This window comes from Heptranchias perlo, chromosome 4, assembly GCF_035084215.1.
Source record: "Heptranchias perlo isolate sHepPer1 chromosome 4, sHepPer1.hap1, whole genome shotgun sequence".
Taxonomy (NCBI): Eukaryota; Metazoa; Chordata; class Chondrichthyes; order Hexanchiformes; family Hexanchidae; genus Heptranchias; species Heptranchias perlo.
In genome coordinates, this window is record NC_090328.1 from 47,893,081 (window position 1) to 47,916,017 (window position 22,937).

At 43.5% G+C, this 22,937-nt stretch overlaps 1 protein-coding gene across 5 annotated transcripts in view; it reads left to right on the forward strand.

The window, feature by feature from the left end:
* The window catches only part of LOC137320906 (centromere protein F-like), a 346,288-nt gene that overhangs the window by 310,919 nt on the left and 12,432 nt on the right, over window positions 1-22,937 (forward strand). For all 5 annotated transcript variants that reach the window (XM_067982890.1, XM_067982888.1, XM_067982891.1 and 2 more), the window contains one exon: window positions 11,327-11,474. In XM_067982890.1, the coding sequence (XP_067838991.1) occupies window positions 11,327-11,474 (148 nt within the window). The remainder of the gene's footprint in view (window positions 1-11,326; window positions 11,475-22,937) is intronic.

Here is a 22,937-nt window from a genome sequence, read left to right on the forward strand (position 1 = left end):
CTATTCGAAGAAGAGCAGCGGAGTTCACCCTCGTGTTCTGGCCAATATTTATCCCTCAACCAACATCACTAAAACAGATTATCTGGTCATTATCTCATTGCTGTTTGTGAGATCTTGCTGTGGCCTGAGACTTTGAAGCCATCAATTTCATAATGAAATACACTGGAACAAACCGAGTGATCCAGCTATCTCTGTTTCTGTGGTGAAGTACCCCCAGCTGCTAAAAGGCATATTCCATTGACTGCTTGACTGAGGTGGATATTACTAGTTTTCTTAACTAGTTTTAATAAAGAAGAGTTCTTTGCGATCAGTGCAGCATTCACTCCCTCCACCACCGCGCACCGTGGCTGCAGTGTGTACCATCTACAAGATGCACTGCAGCAACTTGCCAAGGTTTCTTCAACAGCACCTCCCAAACCCGCAACCTCTACCACCTGGAAGGACAAGGGCAGCAGGTGCATGGGAACACCACCACCTGCACGTCCCCTTCCAAGTCACACACCGTCCTGACTTGGAAATATATCGCCGTTCCTTCATCGTCGCTGGGTCAAAATCCTGGAACTCCCTACCTATCAGCACCGTGGGAGTACCTTCACCACACAGACTGTAGCGGTTAAAGAAGGCGGCTCACTGAGAATCCCTACGTGGTCAGTTTTCACTACCACCTTCTCAAGGGCAGTTAGGGATGGGCAATAAATGCTGGCCTTGCCAGCGATGCCCATATCTCATGAATGAATTTTTTAAAATGCTCTAATTGGTGCTTTAAACATACAGGTAGGTCAAGTAGACTATTCGTTGACATTATTGATTTTATATATTGTTTCTGCTGATTCAGTAAAGTCTAGGGCTGAAATGCAGTGACGAGACTGTAGACCCTTTTTAAGCACTTCCTGAAGTTTACTTTTTTGTGTAAGTGGGTCTTTTTTTCCTCTCCCTGTGCCTGTTAAGTCCCCTTCAGCCCTTTGCTGGATAACATTAACTGGACAAAGATACTGACACTGTTTTGTACATAGCCGTAATGAGATGCACAAGAATAAATTTAGCTATCTCTGTTTCTTTGGTGAAGCACCCAGCTGCTAAAAGGCATGTCCCATTGACTGCTTGGCTGAGGTGGATATTACTAGTTTTCTTAACTCTACTTTCTTAATAAAGAGAAGTTATTTGCGATCAGTGCAGCAAATGCTCTAATTGGTGCTTTAAACATACAGGTAGGTCAAGACTATTTGTTGACATTATTGATTTTATATATTGTTTCTGCTGATTGAGTAAAGTCTAGGGCTTTTTCCTATGGCAGTTTAATATGAGTATTATATTTACTGATGTATGTTTAACTCAAAATTCATTAAGAGATAATAGAAATTATGCTGTTAAAGTTGGCATTTTTCTTTCAAGTTCATTGACGAACACAATGTACCACTTGAGCTGAGAACATTTTTAAATAGAGATGAATCTTGGGACATTATTAAAATGGCCAAATGTTATTCAAGCATTCTTATATCCTATGGTTTGTATCATAAAATTATAAAACCACCAAAAAGGAATAATGCATTTTAAATCATTCTCATTCTCTGAAATCTTATCATTTTGCTTGCTTTTATGATTTAGAAAAGCCTTCTGACCCTGTTATTTTTAAATTAATTCTAGCTACCTATCTATACTAGCAGATTAAATGCTGTTAAAATATCTGAATGGTGTTATAGCATATGATAAAATTTTTAATTTAATTTAATAAAAGATGAGGACAGACGGTTTAGGATATTTTGTACATTCTTATAATTATGTCTTATGAACATATGAAAAATAACAGACAGGAAAAGACTTACTGCTCCATCCAGCCTGTTCCATAAACTTGAGGATCATTCCCCCAACAACTACATCTAGGTCATCAACGTAAATAGCAACGGTCCTAACACTGATCCCTGCTAGACACCACTGGTAATTGGTCTTTAAGAAATCCAAATGCATTTATAACAACTTTCTGCCTACAGGCATTCAGCCAATTCTCAATCCACCGTAGCAGATTACCACTAATACCACAAGATTCTATCTTGTGTAGAAGCCTCTTGAGAGGTTTCTTATCAAAAGCTTTCTGAAAGTCCAGGTAGACAATGTCTACTGGGTTATCCTCATCCACTATCCTGTTGACTTCTTCAAAAAATTTAATCAAATTCACTGTTCCTTTCCCAGAGAATGGTGGACCTGTGGAACAGGTTGCCTGCTTGTGTGGTGAATGCTGATTAGCTATATTCTGTCAAGAGAGAGCTGGACCCATTTCTGGTGGGGGCGGAGATCACCTCGTACCCTGTAATATAAATCAGGGTCAATGTGATGTCCTGGATAGTTTTGATCGCCTGAAAGAGTCGGACAGGAATTTTCCAGTTTTCTTTCCCAATTGGCCTGGATTTTTATCTTTTGCCCCTTCCAGGAGATTACATGGCTCTGGTTGAGTAGAGAGTATCTGCACCTATGTTGGACAGGCTAGATGGACTAGTGGGTTTTTTCCTCTCCGCTATTTTCGTATGTATGTAAGAGATTACAGAAGAACATAAGGAAAAGTCAGGGATGCAGTATCCTAAAACCCCTCTCACAGCACCCAGTTGTATTTTGAACAATCCTAATGTGTTTGTCTTTATTACCCTGTCTGGTGGATTATTCCAAACATTTAACGGTCTTTGAGTAAAGAAGGTCTTCCTGATAATAAAATTTACTTTGCACTAATTTCCATTTATGTCCTGTAGTAATACTTTCTAGGCTTATTTTGAAAATTTAGTGGCGATTTTAACTCCCCCGACCAGATAGGAACGGGATGGTAGTGGAGATAAAATTAAAATCATAGAAAGGTTATTGCACGGAACGAGGCCATTCAGCCCATCGAGTTCCTGCCGGCTCTATGCAAGAGCAATCCAGCTAGTCTCACTCCCCCGCCCTATCCCCGTAGCCCTGCAAAAATTTTTCCTTTCAAGTACTTATCCAGTTCCCGTTTGAAAGCCATAATTGAATCTGCCTCCACCATCCCCTCTGGCAGTGCATTCTAGATCCTAAATGTGTGAAAAAGTTTTTCCTCATCTCACCTTTGGTTCTTTTGCCAATCACCCTAAATCCATGTCCTCTGGTTCTTGACGCATCCGCCAATGGGAACAGTTTCTCTCTATCTACTCTGTCTGGACCCTTCATGATTTTGAATATCCCTATCAAATCTCCTCTCAACCTTCTCTGTTCCAAGGAGAACAACCTCAGTTTCTCCAGTCTATCCACATAACTAAAGTCCCTCATCCCTGGAATCATTCCAATAAATCTCTTCTGCACCCTCTCCAAGGCTTTCACATCTTTCCTAAAGTGCGGTGCCCAAAACTGGACACAACACTCCAGTTGTGGCTGAACCAGTTTTTTATAAAGGTTCATCATGACTTCTTTGCTTTTGTACTCTATGGGCACGATATAACCATGGCGGTGGGTTCGCGGCGGGGGGTCGATTGGGCGCGTGGGTAACGCGCCCGGTGAAATCAGTCTGCCCCGCGCGCAATCACAGGCTGATTGGATCCACTTACCTGTTGTTCCGGGTTCCCCGCTGCTAAGCTGCGCGGCGGGCGGACTGCGCATGCGCAGTAAGATCTGTCAGCTGGAGGAGCTCTATTTAAAGGGGCAGTCCTCCACTGACTGATGCTGCAAAAAATAGGAAAAATTACAGCATGGAGCAGCCCAGGGGGAAGGCTGCTCCCAGGTTTAATGATGCCTCACTCCAGGTAGCATTGGATGGGGTGAGGAGGAGGGGGAGGACAGAGATCTTCCCCCCGGCGGGCGGGAGGAAACGGCCTGCCCCTGCCACCAAGAAGGCCTGGCTCGAGGTGGCAGAGGAGGTCACCTGCACCACCAACATATCGCGCACCTGCATACAGTGCAGGAGGCGCTCCAATGACCTCAGTAGGTCAGCCACAGTGACTACACTTACTCATTCCCCTACACTCCGTCTGCCACATCACCGCCACCACCCCACATCTCCTTCTGCACTGCCAACACTACTCTGTCACATCACCCCTCATACCCACTCAAAGCTCATCCTCATCTTAACTGCACTTACTCACTTCGCCAGTACTCATCCCGCCACTACCACTCAATCCAATCCTCATACAATCTCTTGGCTCTATCTCATACTCACCATCTCATGCATCTCTTTCACAGTCAGCCTCACTCAACCTGCCACTACCTGTGCTGCAGCCACAGGGCATGTATCACATACGTGCAGTAGGCAACGTAAGGCAAACGTGTCGTGAGCATGAAGGGGATGCACAAGGGTGTTTGAGGGTTTGTCATGGTTTTTACTTATATTTAATTTCTGAGCAACTCACATTACATATTAAATTGGCAGCACTACTGTCACGTCTTTGCGAATCTTGTCTGGTTTGAGCAATAATACCCTTTCCTGAGGATCACAATGAAGACCCACAACTGATGACACCCATTGTGTCACTGCAGAGTGGGTGCAGGTGTATTTGCAGGGCTCTTTTGTGCAGACGACTGAGAGACGTCGGTGATGTCCCCGGTGGCACCCTGGAAGGATGCGGAGGAGAAGTTGTTGAGGGCAGTGGTGACGTTGACAGCGACAGGTAAGAAGATGGTGCTCGGGCCAGCAGGAGCAGCTCGGCATGAAGGAGGCTGCAGATGTCCACGACTACATGTTGAGTGACTCTGAGCCTCCGTGTGCACTGCTGCTCAGAGAGGTCCAGGAAGCTGAGCCTCGGTCTGTGGACCCTGTGGCGAGGGTAGTGCCCTCTGTGACGCATCTCTCTCTGCGGTTGCCCTCCCTCCTGCTGTGCAGGTGGATGTGTCACAGCACTGTGTTGTGCAGCTCCACGTGTCAGAGGTGGACGGCGTGGCCGGCAAGGCTGGTGATGCTGTTTGCCCTCCGAGGAGGTCATGATTGCAGCTACGGCGGCCCCCATCCGGAAGATGTACATCTGAGGGGGTCCGCAAGGTAGGTACATGTCTCTGGACCCCGGGGTAAGTGTGCAAGTTGGTGACTTTGACTGTCAGGAGGAGGGTGGTGGAGGCCATACTTTGTCCCAAGTGACAGAGTGGCCTCCTGCAATGGGTGAGGGTCTCCCCCCCCCCCCCCCAACCTGTCAAATGGACCTTTGCAGCTGCCACAGGCTGACAGCTGCAACACGTCCATTTGACCTGGGAGTGTTTCCCCCAGTGTGGGAAACAGTCCCACTTTGTTCTAAAATCCCACATAATCCCTTAATCAGGTCAGTTAATGACCTGAAATAGCTAAACAAATACTGTCAAGTGGCATCCCGCTGGCTTTAATTGCCTGCGGGATTCCCACCAGCGGGGGCTGCGCGCGCACGCTGGCGTGTCCGTGGGGAACCCGGAAGTGGGCGGGATCGAGACGGGATCCGGTCCCGCTCCGGGATTCCCCGATTTTCAGGGCCCCCCCCCCGCCGAGAACGCACCCGATAGCGGGTGGTAAAATTACCCCCATTGTTTCTAAAAGTTTCCCACCACCGAGGTTAAACTGACTGGCCTCTAGTTGCTGGGTTTATCCTTACACCCTTTTTTGAACAAGGATGTAACATTTGCAATTCTCCAGTTCTCTGGCACCACCCCCGTATCTATCGATGTTTGGAAGATTATGGCCAGTACCTCAGCAACCAAGGATGCATCCCATCCGGACCAAGTGACTTATCTACTTTAAGTACAGCTAGCCTTTCTCGTACCTGCTCTTTATCAATTTTTAGCTCATCCAGTATCTCCGCTACATCTTCCTTAACTGCGACTCAGGCAGCATCTTCTTCCTTGGTAAAGACAGATGCAAAGTACTTATTTAGTACCTCGGCCATGCCCTCTGCCTCCATGCATAGTTCTCCTTTGGTCCCATCCCTGCTCTTACTAGCCATTTACTGTTTACATGCCTATAGAAAGCTTTTGGATTCCCTTTTATGTTGGCCGCCATTCTATTCTCATACTCTGTCTTTGCCCCTCTTATTTTCTTCTTCACTTCCCCTCTGAACTTTCTATATTCAGCCTGGTTCTCACTTCAGTTATCAACCTGACATCTGTCATATGCCTCTTTTTCCTGCTTTATCATGCTCTCTATCTTCTTTGTCATCCAGGGAGCTCTGGCTTTAGTTGCCCTACCTTTCTCCCTCATGAGAATGTACCTAGACTGTACCTGAATCACCTCCTCCTTAAAGGTTACCCATTGTTCAATTACAGTTTTGCCTGCCAATCTTTGATTCCAATTTACCCAGGCCAGATCTGTTCTCATCCCACAGAAATTGGCCTTCCTCCAATTGAGTATTTTTACTTTACTGTGGTCCGTGTCCTTGTCCAAAGCGATTCTAAACCTTATGATACTATAATCGCTGTTCCCTAAATGTCCCCCCACTGACACTTGCTCCACTTGGCCTGCCTCATTCCCCAAAACCAAATACAGCAATGCCTCCTTCCTCATTGGGCTGGAAACGTACCGGCCAAGAAAGTTATCCTGAACACACTTCAAAAATTCCTCCCCCTCTTTGCCCCTCATATTATTACTATCTCAGTCTATATTAGGATAGTTCAAGTCCCCTGTTATCACTGCTCTATGGCTTTTGCAACTCTCTGTAATTTCCCTGCAAACTTGCTCCCCTATATCCTTCCCCCTAGTTGGTGGCCTATAGAATACACCCAGTAATGTAATGGCACCTTTTTTGTTTCTTAACTCTAACCAAATAGATTCTGTCCTTGACCCCTCCAGGACATCCTTTCTCCCCAGCACTGCAATATTCCCCTTAATCAATACTGCCACCCTTCCTCCTTTCTTTCCTTCCCTATCTTTCCTGAACACCTTATATCCAGGAATATTTAGTACCCAATCCTGCCCTTTTTTGAGCCAGGTCTCTGCCACAACATCATATTCCCATGTGGCTATTTGTGCCTGCAGCTCACCAACCTTGTTTACCACGCTTCATGCGTTTACACACATGTATTGTAAACCAATCTTAGACTTTCTTGTACTCTCTCTCAGTCTGATCTCAACTAATACCGTACTATTTCTTACTCTAGCGCTATCTGTCTCTCCCAATCTTTTGTGCACCTTGATTCTCCTTTCCAATGCTACATCCTGGTGCCCAAACCCCCTGCCAAATTAGTTTAAATCCCCCCCACAGCTCTAGTGAACCTCCCCGCGAGGACATTGGTCCCAGCTCCGTTGAGGTGCAACCCATCCGGCCTGTACAGGTCCCACCTCCCCCAAAACTAGTTCCAATGCCCCAGGAATCTAAGGCCCTCCCTCCTGCACCATCTCTCCAGCCACGCATTCATCTGCTCTATCCTCCTATTTCTATACTCGCTAGCGCGTGGCTCCGGGAGTAATCTGGAGATTAATACCTTTGAGGTCCTGCTTGTCAATCTCTTTCCTAATTGCATCATTAATCTCTTTTCAAATTGTATCAGAGAACTTACTGCCCTATTTCTGCTTGATTGCCACCTGCCGCCGACATCTTAACCACACAGTTTTTTATGCACCTAAGGTGCCTGCCTAAAGCAACCTCATTACTGCATGCAAATCAGGATTCTATGATGTCATTAGGATCCCGATGAAATTTTAACAGCAGAAACTGAAGTCCTACCCGGTGTTGAACTCAGTGAGTAAAATCTAGCAGGATTAGTTTCCAAACGACAAATGGAAGCGATATTTAAAGGGGCACTCACCTGCAAGCATTCAGATCATTGGTAAAGAAACATAGAAAATAGGAGCAGGAGTAGGCCATTCGGCCCTTCGAGCCTGCTCCGCCATTCAATATGATCATGGGTGATCCTCTATCTCAATACCACATTTCCGCTCTCTCCCCATACCCCTTGATGCCTTTTGTGTCTAGAAATCTATCTAGCTCCTTCTTAAACATATTCAGTGACTTGGCCTCCACAGCCTTCTGTGGTAGAGAATTCCACAGGTTCTGAGTGAAGAAATTTCTCCTCATCTCAGTCCTAAATATCCTACCCCGTATCCTGAGACTGTGACCCCTCGTTCTGGGCCCCCCAGCCAGGGGAAACATCCTCCTTGCATCCAGTCTGTCTAGCCATGTCAGAATTTTATATGTTTCAATGAGATCCCCTCTCATTCTTCTAAACTCGAGTGAATACAGGCCGAGTCGACCCAATCTCTCCTCATACGACAGTCCTGCCAACCCAAGGATCAGTCTGGTGAACCTTCGCTGCACTCCCTCTATGGCAAGTATATTCTTTCTTAGGTAAGGAGACCAAAATTGCACACAATACTCCAGGTGTGGTCTCACCAAGGCCCTGCATAACTGCAGTAAGACATCCTTGCTCCTATACTCAAATCCTCTTGCAATGAAGGCCAACATACCATTTGCCTTCCTAACTGCTTGCTGCACCTGCATGTGTGCTTTCAGTGACTGGTGTACAAGGACACCCAGGTCCCTTTCTACATCAACATTCGCCAATCTATCAGCATTTAAATAATACTCTGCCTTTCTGTTTTTCCTTCTGAAGTGGATAACTTCACATTTATCCATGTTATACTGCATCTGCCATGTATTTGCCCACTCACTCAACTTGTCTAAATCACCTTGAAGCCTCTTTGCATCCTCCTCACAACTCATGATCCCACCTAGTTTTGTGTCATCAGCAAACTTGGAAATATTACATTTGTTTCCTAATCCAAATCATTGATATATATTGTGAATAGCTGGGGCCCGAGCACTGATCCCTGCGGTGCCCCATTAGTCACTGCCTGCCACGCTGAAAAAGACCCATTTCTTCCTACTCTCTGTTTCCTGTCTGTTAACCAATTTTCAATCCATGCCAGTGTTTTACCACCAATCCCATGTGCTTTAATTTTGCACACTAACCTCTTATGTGGGACTTTATCAAAGGCCTTCAGAAAATCCAAATAAACCACATCCACTGGTTCTCCCTTATCCTACCAGTTACATCTTCAAAAAACTCCAGTAGGTTTGTCAAACATGATTTCCCTTTCATAAATCCATGTTGACTTTGTCTAATCCCGTTGATATTTTCTAAGTGTCCTGTTATCACATCCTTTATAATAGACTCAAGCATTTTCCCTACTACTGATGTTAGGCTAACCGGTCTATAGTTCTCTGTTTTCTCTCTCCCTCCTATTGCTGCTGTTTCTGTTTGCTATAGCGTTTTTTGGATTTCCATAGAAGAGTTTGCCTGGAGATTGGTTTTATTCTGCTTCTACACCCTCAATATGCACAAATGTTATGACTGGTGTCATTCTTGCCTCTTTAATTTGGTTGCAGGAAGAGGAGCAACAGGAGCTTCAGCAGCAGTGCCCTTAACTTGCTTTGGGCTCCTTCCAGGCTGGTGATAGTTCTTGCATTAGTCAACCTGCAGTCCATAAATGCCTAAAATGGTTCACTAATGCCCTTCTTGCCAGGGTAATGACGAGATCACTTTCCCAATGGATGCCAGCAGTCAGAATGAAAGGGTCTGTGGGATTTACTGCAGTAGCTGGCTTCCCACAAGTGCAAGGTGTTATACAGCCATCAAGGCAACCAACGATCAATCACTTGCCTCTCTCATTTGTCTGCTGGATTTTCCCACTCACATCTCGCTGCTTTCCTTTCCATTGTAGTCATGTTTAACTTGCCTTTTGGCTTTCTAATGCCTTTTTGCATGGATGTTTGAGGTGATCCTTTTTATAGAATATATACTGCCATTTTCATATCTATCCTGCCATTTAAGATCTGCTTACAGACTATTAAATCCATTAGCTGCCTCTTTTGCTCAGTCCATTCAAAGGAGCTTACTTTTTGACCATGTCATGTTCTGATGAAAAGTACCACTTGAAATATTAAGCTGTCTTTTTCTTCCAGATGCTAACTGACCCGCTGTGCATTGCCAGAATTTTCTTTCTACTTCTAATTTCCATCATTTGTATTTTTATCTCTTGTATGATCAGATTTTGCTTGTATACAATCATTTTTGCCTTCTCTGTGCCTTTTGTTGGTTTCCCTGTATAAACATGAGTGTAAAAATAAGGTAATAGCTGGTTTACTTCTCTCTTGTATACAGGAAAATATTAAATGAAGATTATGACGTTATTCAATTATTTAACTTATTGTTTGCCTTTACTTTGGTTTCTCATCTAGTTCGCTTTGCTGTTTTTTTAATGTTTTTATTCCAACTATCCTCCCCTTTCACTTTTCTTCTCAGTCTCCTTTGTTTGTCTCTTGTTTCTATTTTCATGCTCTTTGTTGTTTTTCTGGCACTCTTCCTTGGTTTTCTCTTTGTTCTGTTTTTGTCCCTGTTTGCTATTTTTCTAATTTTTTTTACATCCTTTTTTCTCACTCACATAAGACATCAAAAAGGTTTGGGATGAGAAAAGGCTGTTTGGTCCACCAAAGCTCATTCCTTTAGTACCCTGGTTCTCCCAGCATAGCATCCAACTACATTCTGACAGCCCATAAAGTTTTTTTTTCTACTGTCCTATCCAGGAGATTACTCAAGATATTTATTGGCTGTGTTGTTTGCTTGCATTTGCATCAGTTTGCTGCTTGTCAGTTGGAAATCAACTGATGTTGATGCCTCATGCCCTCTGAGTTTTTCGGATTAAAAACATAAACTCTCTGCTCTACAAAGCACAAATTGATCCATTGCATCTGCCACTTTGAATTTGTCAATCCCCACTCCCATTCTCCTGGGTCTCCTTATTGCAGCCTTGACATTTAGATAGTTGGGTGCAAAATACTCTAAATTTTGTAAATTCTTTCCTGTGTCCATGCTTGTTTAAAATCATGTAAAATGTACCAATCCCTATGTAGATTGTAACAAAATGTGGCAATACCCATATGGATGGCAACATTTTAACTGGCTGCTTTAAGATGCTTGAGAGCAGTCTGGTTTGACATGCCCTCTGATTTCCTCTTCCTCCCTGTGGCAAGTGTCTCACTTTGCTGGACAAATGAGGTTTGTGAAATTGACCAGGTGGGGAATCCTGAACTGTGTAATCCCAATCATGGAGCAGCATGTTGGTACAAATGGGCCGTTTCCAATTTGCAGGGAAGGCTTATTTTTAATCGTGTAAATTTGAATCGTTTAGTCCAACACTTCTTTCCCATGTCTATAATGTATCCTGTCACACAAATAATTTAATTTTTTAGTTATTAGTCTTAACAAATATCATACTATATAAATGATGTTCGAATATTACATGGAGGTTTAAAACATAGCTGACTTTAATACCCTGGTTTTACAACACTATGCTTCGTCATTTGTTGCAGTCAGAACAGATGATTCACAAAGCAAGCATTTACTCTAAATTTCATATTAACACTTTCCTGTCATGTAGGTTAAAGCTCAGCAAGTCGAATTGGATTTCCACAAATCCATGTATGACATTCAGGTGAAATACACAGAGGCACTTTTCCAAGGAATCAAGGAGGCATACCGTGCTTTTCAAGACAATGTGGCAAAGGTCCTATGTTTACCACTGCAAGGTAGGTACATGTTTATATAACTATGAACAATTTCACTAGATTTCAGTGCTGATTGGTGAGGATAAACGTACAATGAGCTGCTACCAGAACTATTTTTCTTAACAGATTACCTTCACACAAAATATATATGCCTGCCCAAAATACATTGTGAACATAATGATGCAGTATGTTATCTTGTTCCATACATAAGCAGTAAATGCACCTGAACATAGCTACAAACTTGCATAAGATAATTTTTAGTCCTCTAAAAGATTACTTTTTATTGTTTTTATATAACTTGAGTAAATGTTGGAGAATGGTGGCTGATGTGAAATGATCTTCTTATGTCACTGCCAACATAACATTTGTGGTGCTTGTCATCTTCTAAACTGACAAGCACCACAAATGTTATGTTGGCAGATGTCTCTTGGTGGTTATTTTTGGTTACCTATTGGTTTCTGATGTGTATCATCTTTGTATTTTTAAAAACATCAATACAATTCTTTTAAAAAATAAAAACAATTGTACAAAATAACTTCTCAGGATCAAAGGTGACTTTTTCAATGAAATGCACTAGTTATTGTAGAGTAAGATTTTAGTTAAATATTTTTGCAAATTAAAAGATGGGATAAAATGTAGGTTACTGACAAATGATGGATACTAAACTGCTTTGACCATAAATTGAAGTATTTGGGTCCTAAGCACTAGCAAATCCCCCATTTTCATTTTTGCATAGACACTAAGGCCTCCTGTGCAGATACTAAGGTCTTTTGTACAGATACTAATGTCTTTTATACAGATACAACAACAACTTGCATTTATATAGCGCCTTTAACATAGTAAAATGTCCCAAGGCATGTCACAGGAGCGATTTTCAAACAAAATTTGACACCGAGCCAGATAAGGAGATATTAGGACAGGTGACCAAAAGCTTGGTCAAAGAGGTAAGCTTTAAGGAGCATCTAAATGTCTTTCATATAGATACTAATATCTTTTACACAGATACTAAAGTATTTTGCTGACCCAACTATGCTTCAAAGAAACTTTAATTAATGTCATAATGTTGGGTGACTTACTATTCATGACTTTTGTTTGTGTTCATAAACAGTTTTGGCTGGTTGTTACATTTTTGGGTTTTTACTCTGAATATTTTTCTTGAGCTTGTTGTCTCCCATATCTGAGCCTTTGCTCCCTATGTTGTGGAGCATGTCTTTACCAACAGAATCATGGAATCATTGAATGATGCAGCACAGAAGGAGGCCATTCAGCCCATCATGCCTGTATCAGCTGTTTGGTAGAGCTATCCAATTAGTCCCACAGCCCTGCTCTTTCCCATAGCCCTGTAAATTTTTTTCTCTTCAAGTATTTATCCAATTCCCTTTTGAAAGTCACTAATGAATCTGCTTCCACCACCATTTCAGGCGTGAATTCCAGCTCACTGTGTAAAAAAAAATTCCTCATGTCGCCTCTGGTTCTTTTGCCAACCACCTCGAGGGGGGGTGGGTTTGAGTCACGTGGGAGGTGAAAATACTAGATTTTGCAATCGCGACTGCAACCTGGCTCCAACGCGTCCACTTCTGGGTTTAACGTAGGCATGTTTGGATGCGCGCGCGGAGCCGAATTGCAGAAGTCGTGTCACCAATTAGTGCCAGTGGGCGGGTATGTAGTGGGGCACTTAACTTCGTTACGAGATGTTAAGTAGAGTTTTTTAGTTGAATGTAATTAAGCTTTAAATTTATCGCCTCCAGGACGGCTTTCCCAGGGCTCGTGAACCTCGCCAGGTAAAAGGAGGTGAGGAGGGCCGGTTCATCATGTAAATGCCTTTATTGCATTGCTTGTGGGCCCGGAAGAACAGGAGTGTTTTCTCCAGGCCCACAAGCTTACCTGCCATGATCAGACCCCCGCGATCGTCCAAGACCTCCCCCCGATGTCCGACCCCCTGCGATGTCTCCGGCCTTCCTCTGATTTTTCCAGCCCCTGATGTCTCCAGCCTCCGATATCTCCAGCCTTCAATGTCTTCAGTCTTCCTCCAATCTCTCCAGCCTTCGATAAGCCCTCCTCCAATGTCTCCAGTCTTCCTCCGATGTCTCCAGCCCCCGATGTCTCCAGCCCCCCCATTTTCCACCTCCCGCGATGTCTAACTTACCTGGCATTTGCTCCCCGGCTGCTTTTCCGCCTGTCAATCTGGCTGGCTGTTGTGCGGGAAACCCGGAAGTAAAATTGTAATCTTTCAATTAGGTTGCAATCGCACATTCCGACCCACCAACTTTACTTCCAGGTCTCGCGCCTGAAAATCTTCCCCCCGTGCTCTCTTCCTCGCTCCAGATAAAAATCATGCCCCTTAAATCTGTGTCCTCTGGTTACCGACCCTTCTGCCACTGGAAACAATTTCTCCTTATTTACTCTATCAAAACCGGTCATGATTTTGAACATCTCTATCAAATCTCCTCTTAATCTTCTCTGCTCTAAGGACATCGACCCAGCTTCTCCAGTCTCTCCACATAACTGAAGTCCCTCATCCCTTGTACCATTCTAGTAAACCTCTTCTGCATCCTCTCTAAGGCCTTGACATCCTTCCTAAAGTGTGGTGCCCAGAATTGAACACAATTCTTCAGCTGAGGCCCAACCAGTGTTTACATACGAAATTGATGGGCAGGAAAAGACCAGTTGGTCCATCAAGTCTGTCCCACATCACGATGGCTAGACTATCATGGCCAACAATTCTTCCTACCTCCATGTAATCTCTTGGGAGAGGCAAAAACAAAGTGAAAAAACCCAGGACCAATAAGGGAAAAAATACTCTGGAAAATTCCTGTCTGAGCCCCTCAGGCGATCAAAACCAGTCCAGAAGATGACATTGACCAAGTGTTATCTGTAAAAACACTTACCTTTTATATGATGCGATCTCTGCCCCAGTCAGGAACCGGTCTAGCTCCCTCTTGAAGGCATGCAGAGAGTCAGCACTCACCACGCCAGCCGGCAGTGTATTCCAGAGGCTCACAATTCTCTGGGAAAAGAAGAACCTCCGAACATCCAGTCTATTCCTACTCTTACAAAGTTTAAACTCATGTCCCGTGGTCCTCCCCAATCTGGTAAACTGGAATAATCTATCAATAGGGACACTATCAAGCTCTTTAATTATTTTATAGACTTCTATCAGGTCACCTCTAAGTCTATGCTGCTCTAAAGTAAATAGACCAAGGTCCTTGAGCCTATCTAAGTAGCTGAGGTTCTTTAAGCTCAGAATGATTCTTGTAGCACTCACCTGGATCTTTTCCAAGGCCACTATATCACCCGCTATGTGTGAGGACCAAAACTGGGCACAGTACTCTAGATGCAGTCTGACCAGCGATCTATATATTTTGAAAATGGTGTCCTTTGATTTAGACTGAATGGTTCTATCAATACAACCCAATACCCTGTAAGCTTTAGCTACAGTTTCTCAACATTGGTCATGAACCTTTAGTGATCTGTGCACAATAACACCAAGATCGTTTTCTCTCTCAACCTCTTTCAGTATCGTTCCCTGCAATTGATACGTGTATTCTGTGTTGGCCCTACGAACATGCATGACACTACATTTATCTAAATTAAATGCAATTTGTTATTGTGTGGCCCACTCCCCTTGCATATTTAAATCTTTTTGGATTTGATTGCACTGCACTACCGTCTTAACCCTTGCACAGATTTTGGTGTCATCTGTAAACTTACTTACTTACCATATTCCCAACACCAGGTCATTAATAAAGACCGTGAAGAGTGGCAGGCCCAGAACCGATCACCGGGGGACACCACGAGTAATATGTCTCCAAGCTGAACCACATCCGTTAACAACAACTTTTTGGCTGCGGGATTGGAGCCAATTCCTAATCCAGCTTTTCAAATTTCTATTGATACCACAAGATTCTATCTTGTGAAATAACCTAGTGTGAGGTACCTTATCAAAGGCTTTCTGAAAGTCCAGGTGGATAATATCTACTGTATTTCCCTCATCCACTACCCTAATGACTTCCTCAAAAAACCCTATCAAATTTGTTAGGCACGACCTATTTCTTCGGAAGCCGTGTTGTGAATTTCTAATGACCCCTTCCCTTTCCCAGTGATCGTAGAGGGCATCCCTTACAATCCCTTCTAGCATCCTCCCAATGATTGATGTCAGGCTGATAGGCCTGCAGTTCCCTGACTCTGATTTGTGTCCTTTTTTGAAAATAGGAACTACATGAGCTAGCTTCCAGTCTAAGGGAACTATCCCTGACTCTATTGAACTATTAAAGATATGGGCAAAGGGCTCTCAGAGTACCTACACCATCTCCTTAATCACCCTTGGACAGATATTATCTGGACCTGGAGCCCTATCAATATTGAGCTTTCCTAATCTATCCAAGATGACATTACTATCTATTTTAATATTAATAATGCTGTTCAATACTGAGCACCTCTCATCTGGAACAAAAGCATCATCTAAATGAGTATAGACTGATGCATAATAGTCATGTAACAGCTCTGCCATAACCTGAGAATCTGTTTGAATCTGCCCTACAATATCCTTTAGTGGCCCTATATGTTACTTTATGGCCTTCTGACTTCTGACATAGCTGAAAAAGCTTTTGCTATTATTGCCGCAATTACGCACCATCATTTTTTCCAGAGATCTCTTGGCTAATTTTATGGCTGTTTTTGTCTCCCTTAATTGCATGGTGATACTTTTCCCTGTTCTCCTGTGGGTTAAATGCCTTAAGTGTGTAGAATGCCTTCTGTTTCAATCGAATTTACCTCGGAACATTCCTCATCAACCATAATGATTTTGTTTTACCATGTGCCTTTTTTTTATTCGTTCTTGGGATATGGACATCGCTGGCAAGACCAGCATTTATTGCCCATCCCTAATTGCCGTTGAGACTCTTTTAAACACTGTGACATATATGGCTTCATTCTGTTTGAGAATGGTTTTAAATAGACCCGATTGTCCTCGGTACTTGATTGTCTATCTAGTAGGGTTGCCCAGTCAACTTTTGCCAGATCTTCAGCCATTTTTGTAAAGTTATTCCTCTTAAGATCAGGGCCAGCATTATATTGGCTGCAGCCTTGGATTGGCCAATAAGATTAAACCTAATGATTTTATGATCAAAGCTGGCCAGGTGTTCCCCCACATAGAGGTTTGATACAGCACTAGGATCACTGCTAAAAACCAGATCTAGAATTTGTTTATCCCTAGTTGCCTCACCAACAAGCTGTGTAAGGAAACAGTCATTCGTGGTGTCTACAAAAGTCTCAGCTACTCTGTAAATGGTTCACCATCGGATCATTTAATATAAGGAAAGTTGAAGTCTCCCATAATGCAAATTGGGCCCAGGCTAGAAGCCGTAGCAATTTGTGGAGGTCTATAACAGGTGCCAATCATATGTTAATATAACTTCCTTAGTTTTATACTCTATGGGGGAATTTTAACCCCCAAGAATGGGTGGGTTTGGGGGCAGGTGGAAAGTTAAAATAATAGAAATTTGAAGCGCGACCACAACTGGGCTCCAACTTCCGGGTTTAACAGAGGCACATTTGGATGCATGTGAGTAACCTACTTGCCAGAGGCGGGTCGATAATTAGTACAGGCGGGTCAGTAATTATCAGAGCAATTTAGATGATTAGCAGATGTTGATGTGGCGATTTTAAACTGAATTCATTAGGCATTAGAATTTAACGCCTCCAGTATGGGTTTCCCGGGCCGCGGGGGAAATCCCAGCAGGTAAAAGGAGGCGAGAAGGGCCGGATCCATGAGGTAAGTGCCTTTATTGCACTGCTTGTGGGCTAGGAGGAGTAGGGGTGCTGCCCCACGGTATACCAAACTTACCTTTTACGCACCCCGCGATTGGCTGACTCCCCGCCATGATATCCGATACGCCCCATCCCCCCCCACGATGTCCGACTTCCCCCCCCACGATGTCCGACTTCCCCCCCCCCCCACGATGTCCGACTTCCCCCCCCACGATGTCCGACTTCCCCCCCCCCACGATGTCCGACTCCCCCCCCCCACGATGTCCGACTTCACCCCCCCAACGATGTCCGACTTCCTCCCCCAAACATGTCTAACTACCCTCCCCCCCCAGCAGCGATCGGCTCCCTATCCAAATCCCGAAGACCCCGATCCCTGCTCAACCAACACCCCACCCCATCCCACCATCCAAACCTCGAAGACTCCAATCTCTCCCCAGCTGTTTTCCCGCCCACCCGACATGCAACCAGCCTGTCAATCTGGCTGGCTGTTGGGTGAGAAACCTGTTGCAAAAATTTAAACAACGCTCTACCTTCAAAATCGTCACGACGTGCGGGTCCCGTCCTAAAATCCTCCTGCTCCCCCCCCCCCCCCCCCCCCCGCTATCTTCCCGGCTCCGAGTAAATATCGGGGCCTATGCCTCTATTAATAAAGCCAAAGATCCCATATGCTTTTATAATAGTTGTCTCAAGTTGCCCTGCCACCTTCAAAAATTTCTGTACATACACCCCTAGGCCTCTCTGTTCCTGCACTCCCTTTAAAATTGTATAATTTAGTTTATATTGCCTCTCCTCATTCTTCCTACCAAAATGAATCACTTCATACTTCTCCGCGTCAAATTTCATCTGCCATGTGTCTGCCCATTTCACCAGTCTATGTCCTCTAGAAGTCTGTTACTATCCTCCTCACTGTTTAGAACATTCCCGAGTTTCGTGTCATCTGCAAAATTTGAAATTATGCCCTGTACACCCAAGTCCAGATCATTAATATATATCAAAAAGAGCAGTGGTCTAATACTGACCCTGGGGAACACAACTGTATACTTCCCTCCAGTCTGAAAAACAACTGTTCACCACTACTTTCTGCTTTCTGTCCCTTAGCCAATTTCATATCCATACAGCCGCTGTCTCTTTAATCCCATGGGCTTTAATTTTGCTAACAAGTCTATTATGTGGTACTTTATCAAATGCCTTTTGAAAGTCCATATACACAATATCAACTGCACTACACTCATCAATCCTCTCCATTATTTCATCAAAGGTCTCAATAAAGTTACCTGCCCAATATTTAGGTAATTTTTAGCAAATCATGGATTGATCAGAAAACCCTTGTTACTGTATTTTGGCCACTTGTTATGTTGTTTGCCTTCACGTCCTCAACTTTGGAAGATGGTAGACTAAACACTTTAATAGACCAGCATTAGAACTTTTTTCTTTCTTTCAGGTAGCAAGGACCACAAGCTTCAACTACTCTTGGATGCCTACCTATCTTCTGATCTCTCTTCCTCCACTTTCTTCTGACTCCATTCTCCTTCCAATCTCACCCCTTGCCATAGTTTCATGATCTTCTCTGACCCTGAATGATTGTGCTCAGCTTCATCCCCCTACCCTTCCAACTTAACGAATTTGATCAAGCTTGTCTTCCATCACCTTTGCTTCCATGCCTACCTTTTTGGTCAGGAGGCATTCCCCTGTACATTTGACCCTTTCTCCTCTCTTCAGTCTCCCTGATTAACCAGGACCCCTCCTTCTAGTCTCCTACCCTCTCATGATTTTTTTTATCAAGAACTGTCAGTGTGATATCAGTTGTGTCAGTTTCTCCACTTGCCTCACTCGCTCTAATCTATCTCCCACTGAACTGGCAACTCTCCATTCTCGCAGATCCAATCCTGGCATCATTATTAAACCCAATGAAAAAGAGGGTGCTGTTGTTGTATAGTAGAAGGACCTCTACTTTGCTGAGGCTGAATGCCAATTCTCTGACAACTCCTTCTACCTCCCCTGAACCATGACCCCACTACTGAACACCAAGCTATCATTTCCCAGACCATTACTGATATCCTTTCCTTTAGAAATCTTCCCCAAAGCACCTGCAGCCTCAGAGTTCCCCATTCCTACACAGCCCGTTTCTACCTCTTCCCCAAAGTGCCAAACGGCACTGTCACGGTAGACCAATTATTTCAACTGGCTCCTGTCCCAATGAACTTATTTCCTCTTATCTTGACTATTTTTTCCCCCTTGTCCAGTCCCTATCCACCTATACCCCCTGCCATTCTAATGATTTCTGGTTTTCGGGCCCTAATTGTCCTCTTTTTATTATGGATATACAGTCCCTCTACATCTCCACCCCTCACCAGAACAGCCTTTGGGCCCTATGCTTCTTCCTTGAATAATAGCCCAACCAGTCTCCATCTACCACCTGATGAACCTCCTCTTACAGTCAACAATTTTTCCCTTAGCTCCACTCAGTTCCTCCAGATAAAAGGTGCTGATATGGGAACATTCATGGGTCCTAGCTATACTTGTCTTTTTGTAAGATATGTTATTCTAGCCTGGTCAGGTCCTCTCTCTGAGCTTTCTTTCCATTTCATTGATGACTGAGTCGGGGCTGCTTCATGTTTTCACCCTGATTTAGAGAATTTCATTAATTTTGATTCTGATTCCTACCCTTCCTTACCTTTATGTGGTTCATCTCTGACTCTTCCTTTCCTGGACCTCTATCTCTGAGAATGGGCTTTCAACTGACATCTATTATAAGCCCACTGATTCATTCCTTCCCACTTCGACTCCTGTTAGGACTGCATTCCCTTCACCCAGTTTCTCTGTCTCCCAATATCTGCTTTAATGATGCCACCTTTTACACCAGAGCCTCCGAAATGTTCTCCTTTTGCCCCAGCCAAGGATTCTCATCCACCATGGTGGACAAAATCCTTCACCGGGTCAGAACCATTTTCCATGGTTCTGCCCCCACCCCTTCTCCCCTCCCCCCCCCCCCCCCGAGAACTATGAACCTTATCCTTATCTTCCAACTAGCCTCTGCATTCTACAAATCATCTTCTGCCATTTCTACCACCTCTAGCATGATCCCACCACCAAATGGTATCTAGCCCTGCCTCCCAACTTCCATTGTTTCCTTCATGACACCCTGATTCACTCTTCCACCACCTGCTCTCCTTCCCGTGGTGCTTTCCCATTCAAGCACCTGAGTCAAAATGCTGTGGATAGTTTTATGGTGCAGCTGCATAGTAAAAGTAACCTAACAGATTGTAAAACCATTTAATCAGCAAGAATGAACTCTGGTGTGGAAGACTGGAGATAGTTTAAACTGTACAACATAGGGTTGCAAGGTACATGCACTAAACATGAGATCCCTGATTGATACCAATTCTGACAAACAAAATGTTTGAAGTCCTAATCTATCAGTCACACCCTCACTTGGGAAAAATGGTTCTTTTGGCAAGATGGCTTCTTTTCTGAACATCAGATAGCAAACAGGATGTCTGGTAAAGAAAGTAACTGATTGCCTGCGTTCTGTTGTTTTTTTGCAGACGTTCTGCATATCTCACCCCAAACCAACCCTATGCTCATAACTTCTGTGAATCCACTATTTGTACTGATAAATGTAACTTTATTGACAAGTAGTATCAACTGCTGTCTTCTTGTTTGCTAAAAATTTACTCCTGTTAAACTTATCTCTTAGAAGGGTAATAATCTCTGTTACTCTTCCAAATACTGCCCTACTGCTCTCATCTGAATACTTTCTAAAATTATGGAAGCTGCTGTTAACTTTCAAATTATCCGTCACCTTGAATGGCTAGCCTAATCCGTGATTACTAGTTTGATTTTCAGCATTGTTGTTCCACCTCTGATTTTCCTGATGTTAAGCGCCTTTGAAATTCTGCTCTTGAATACTTCAGTGAATCATCTATCATTTCCTTAGATATCACCAAAGCCGCTCCATTTTTAACCAGTCTGTTCCTGCCCAGTGGGGAGAGAGAAAATGTCCCCCTTATTTTCTTTTTTAGTTTTTTTAACTTTGGTTGTATCTAGCCCTTCTTCTTGATATGTCGTAAAGAACATAAAGACTTACTTTTATATAGAGTCTGTCATGTCCCCAGGCTGTCTTAAAACACTTTGCAGCCAATTAATTACTTTTGAAGTGTATTCTCCTAGTCAAACTTTGTTTGAAAACGCCCCTGTAAAGCACCTTGGGGCGTGTTACTACATTAAAGGTGCTATATAAATTGCAAGTTGTTGTTGTTATGTAGGCACATGCAACAGCCAATTTTCACACAACAAGGTCCCACAAACATCAGTTGAATGAATGACCAGTTAATCTGTTTTTGGTGGTGTTCAAATGTAAGGAATCTTACAACACCAGGTTATAGTCCAACAATTTTATTTTAAAATCACAAGCTTTCGGAGATTATCTCCTTCGTCAGGTGAGTGAGTGAATGAGAGGTTCTCAAATCGCATATCTTATATTAGGCTGGGACACCATCACACCAATCAAAGGTGTCGTTGGTGTTCAGACAGGTTAGCCACGGAAAACAGTAGGTCCCAGTATACTGAATACACAATGGGTCAAATTACACAGACAGAGAGAAAGAGACCCGCAAGGCAGAGAGAGAGAATGTCCAGTTGTATTAAAAACAGATAACTTTTTTTTTCTGCTGGTGAGGTTACGTGTAGCATGACATGAACCCAAGATCCCGGTTGAGGCCGTCCTCATGGGTGTGGAACTTGGCTATCAATTTCTGCTCGACGATTTTGCGTTGTGTGTCTCAAAGGCCGCCTTGGAGAACGCTTACCCGAAGTGGTGGTGTTAGTTGAGATAAGAATGTTGGCTAGAAGGTCTTTTATGTCTACCTTAACAGGCACCTTACAAGGCAGCATTGTCTCAGCACTACTAAAGAAAAGAGGGGTTGTGAATTCAGAGGACAGAGAGCAAAGGGAGCTGAGATGGAGACACATAATTACTCACGGAACTACTTTAGCAGTATTACAGCAGTTCAGTAGCCAAGCATCTTATAAATCCATTCTATACATATGAAAATATTCAATTTGTTGTGTGCAAATGTCCATAGGCATTTAGTTGTTCTGAGTAGCTAACTGTGAAGTAATCTATTTAGCGGTGACTTATTGTTGGTTTTCAGCAGTGGTTTACTCATTGTTTACACTGAATGCTTATAACTGAATGCTTCAGAAGGAATAAAAAGTAAATTATGAACCAATAACAATTCCCTTTGCATTGTAGGCACCACGGTGCCACTGCACATTGAAACACCAGCAAACTTAATGGATTGGTGAAGTGTTGGTTCACTACCATGGTCCCTACACTGAGTTCCTAATCTTAGCTGTGCCACTGTGGGAACTTCGGTGCTAAACAAAGACCAAACACAGGAAGGGAGGGAAGCCGGAAGGACAGTTATTCCAAAGTCATGCTCATTCACCTCCTAGCAATTGATTTCAGAGAGCAGAGTTGGCAGAGGATTTGCATCTGACCTCTCACCTGCAGAGGGTGCTCAGCACAGAGAAATCACAAAAGAGGAAAGGGAGATTTTTTTTTAAAAAGGAGAAAGGAAACCCCCACCCGCGATCAAAAATGCAGTTGGTTCTGCATTATATCCTCATAACATAGAACACCACTATAATTTATCGCTCAGTGAACAAGGCTTTCCTGTATAACACTCTTTTTAGTTTTATGGTTCCCTTGAG